At 33.1% G+C, this 3,826-nt stretch overlaps 1 protein-coding gene across 1 annotated transcript; it reads right to left on the reverse strand.

The window, feature by feature from the left end:
* Nucleotides 1–941: 941 nt before the first annotated feature.
* On the reverse strand, nt 942–3,245 carry LOC107135325 (olfactory receptor 10AG1-like). The gene is made up of 2 exons (XM_015477210.2): nt 3,230–3,245; nt 942–1,891 (listed from the first exon to the last, which is right to left on the reverse strand). Exons 1-2 carry the CDS (start codon nt 3,243–3,245, stop codon nt 942–944), a joined length of 966 nt encoding a protein of 321 aa, XP_015332696.2.
* Between the last annotated feature and the right edge of the window lie 581 nt (nt 3,246–3,826).

Genomic DNA, 3,826 nt, shown 5'->3' on the forward strand with positions numbered 1-3,826 from the left:
TTTTGGTGAAAATTCTAGAAACTTCTATACTATATAGATATTACCAAGGCAAAAACAGAGTTATATGGGACAGACTGAGGTTATAAGAATCCAGTAAGATTTGGACAATACAGGATCAAAGACGCCAAGGATTTTCAGTTTTAAAAGAACATGGACAAAGGCATAGATAAATATGGGGAAATTCAAAAAAGTAAGATATTTTTAAAAATGAAGACATCTCTATTTCCATCATCTTATCTATGTCTGCTATTTTTCTTTGGATAAATACAACCATAGGGTTAGAGAACAGCACCAGATTCATGAGGAGTAATGAGAATATGAAAGTAAATGACTTCCAGAACATGACTCTAACCCCTAGTCAAATAAAAACACTCATTCGTTTCCAGTATGCTGCTCATGAAGACTCTCAACTCAAGAGTTACCCAGGAGGAAAGACTGGTCTTCCAAACAAATCCTTGCAATTGAGTTAATGTATACTCTTATCACACAGAGGACCTTAGGTAAATATATGCAAAGGTTATTGAAGCAATGTGTGTATTATCACAATATTAATTATCATTATTTATAGCCATACATTATTTATGGTTGTCTCTAGGAGACAAGATCCCTTGTGAAGTTTGTTTTCTTTCCCTCCCTCCCTTCCTTCCTTCCTTCTTCTTTCCTTCCTTCCTTCCTTCTTTCTTTCCTTCCTTCCTTCCTTCCTTCCTTCCTTCCATCAAATCTCCATGGTTTGCATGCATGATTTCTCTTTGGAACCATATTAATTTCTTTCAAATAAATGCCTTATGAATGAAAAGTCTGATAAATAATCTCAAATAATAAAGCAAGATAAAGCAATACAACTGTATTTATTTAAGGCCATATCCATAATCCTGAATGATTTTTGTTGTAGCTCTATGAAAAAAATGTTAGAAAGAACCTTTCTGAGTTTTCAAGTCTGCCTATGTTAATAACTTAGTTAGTAGTTTCCTCAGTGCCATGGTGATATCCTTGTTCCTCAGAGTGTATATGATGGGATTTAAAGTTGGGATCAAAATGGTGTAGAAAAGAGACAACAGTTTTCCCCTTTCCTCAGATTGATTTGACCTGGGTTGTAGGTAAGTGATAGAAGCTGTTCCATAGAACAAGACCACAACTGTCAGGTGAGAAGAGCAGGTGGAGAAGGCTTTAGCCCTTCCACTGGCTGAAGACAACTTCAGAATGTTGGAGATGATTTTGCCATAGGAGGCAGAGATCAGCAGAAATGGAACCATGGAAAACACCGTGGACAAAACGTAGATTGCGCTGTTATTCATAGATGTGTCACCATGAGTAAGCTGGAGCAGTGGGGGTATGTCACAGAAGAAGTGGTTAATTCTGTTAGACCCACAAAAGGGCAGAGAGAAAATTAGATATGTTAGTCCAGTGGCAGCTTGAACTGCAGCGACCCAGGAGATGGCCAACAGCTGCATGCAGACCTTGTTGCTCATGACTACAGGGTACTGCAGAGGGTTACAAATGGCCACATAGCGGTCATAGGCCATGACGGTCAGGAGGAGGCTTTCTGTGCCTCCAAACAAGAGGACAAAACACATTTGCATAGCACAGGCACAAAAAGAAATATTTCCATTCTGGGTACATAGGTCCATGAGCATTATTGGGATAGTGACAGTTACATAACAGATTTCCACAAAGGAAAAATTGCTAAGGAAGAAATACATAGGAGTTTGAAGAGAAGAGTCAGTTTGTGTTATCAGTATAATAATGCTATTGCACATCACAATAGTCAAATATAGGAATAAGAATATTCCAAAAAGCATCCACTGAAGATGGGGAATATCAGAAAACCCCAAGAGAATGAATTCCATAATCATAGTTGTGTTTGATTTTTGTGTTATAATTTGTTCTCCATCTGTAGACACAGTAAATTCTGTGTGATTAATTCGTTCACATTTTGAACTACATTAATATTTTATGTTACCTTACTTCGATTCTTAAAGAGACATAGTATTTATCTCTTAAAATATTTCCACCACTACCTTGCTTTTTACCTGAGATGAGATTTTCAACTTCAGAATGAATTGATGTGTAATTAAAATCAATACAAAAAATAAAATCTAATGTATTTGATTAAACTTTATTGCAATGACACCAAGGGTACTGAAAAATGTATATTATTATGTAGAAGTACATGGGGAACAAGCATCTTATTAGTTCATTATTAAGACAAAATTTATGTCACAGGACATTTCTATAATTTCAAACACATATATTTTTTTCTCTTTATCAGTAGTAATATTTTTTCTTCTTTCAAGTCAAAGCTTTTCTCTTGAAGCTTTCCATTGAATCTCATTCCTGTCTTTTTACTGAGGAAAATCAATTTTACAAATCAACTATTTTTTGATGAGAAAATACAGAGATAAATTAACATTCTCTACTAACATCTCCCATCACTTATGCTAATTTGAAAACATTAACCCACCTTGATGTTTATTGACTTGCCCCATTAACACTTACTATGCAGTGTGTCAAATAAATGAATTAAACTTTAACTTAATAAACATGAAAAATTCTTCATACTATGTCTTTCCTTATCTATGTAAGTTTCTCCTTCTTCATGGAATGCCCTTGTAATCAAATGAAGCTCTTTTCTCCTATTTTTCCTTCACCATGTTGTAAAAGTACAACTTGAATGAACACAACTATGATTTAGACAGGTCATACAAGTGGTCAGAAACTATGAATGGGAATAGAAATGAGAATAAGTGAAAATAAACTCTGCATATTAATACCTTTACTATGAAGAAGTCAGCATTGCTTGCCAATTCTCAGTGAATTTTTAGTTCATGTTCTTCAGCTTCCCCCAAACAAATATTTACATGTTTCTAACTTCAAGGAGTGAACACTATACTCCATTTAATCCCATCAGTTCATGCTTTAGAAATAGTATATAGATGATAAAAGTTCTCAGACTCTCTAATCAAGTTTCATAATTCTGTTACTATCTGTTTTAAATTTTGTCTGAAATACATTAGTTTATTACATCATTAATGTTTTTTTAATATTTATTATTTTATTTAATTTAGAATTAGAAAAAGTTAAAAGATATGAGGCTTATGTTAGGGATGAATTTCATTTTCAAATAAATATCTCAGATTTTCATGGTTTTCTACTTTATCAATTGAATCTTGATCATCAAATTTGAAGCTATCCTTAAATAAAGTATTCCAATAGCACAATTGCAGCTCACCTTTACAGATTTGCATGAAGTAATCTGTCTGATGATGAGTGACTTTTAATCTATCACTCTTTGAGTTCTTCTCTTTCTAACAGTTTCCTAATACTGCAATATTTTTATTTGTTTCAAGTGCCATCTGGTCTTAAATAGAGATAGCCATGCTCACACTGGGGATCAACTTCTCTCGTGTATCAATTTGGTTGCAAGTATTCTACTACTTTTCCTAATGAGTTTCTCATGAGAACCCTGAGTTAATCAAATTTGTGTGCCTATGCCTTTTGGCCATTATGTATTATTGTCTCCTCTGATTTTGTGTTGTTAATCACTGTTTTTAAATTTTGTTTATAATCTGTATTATTGGTACTTTTAAATTTTTATTTATTTACAGTTTGTTAAACATATTAAATTTTGCAGTATATTCTTTTCTTATTTTTAAAATATGAACTTTATAATATTGAATACTTATCTGCCTCATACATTTTCTCCTGAGACATGAATATATTGGGGAAATCTTATAGCTAGTTCCATTATGTTTTTCAAGTTTGCTCATCTTATCAAACCTATTTCTGTCTCCCTCAAATATGTATTTATTCTGAATTGACACTATTT

This window comes from Marmota marmota, unplaced genomic scaffold, assembly GCF_001458135.2.
Source record: "Marmota marmota marmota unplaced genomic scaffold, marMar, whole genome shotgun sequence".
In the NCBI taxonomy this organism is placed as follows: Eukaryota; Metazoa; Chordata; class Mammalia; order Rodentia; family Sciuridae; genus Marmota; species Marmota marmota.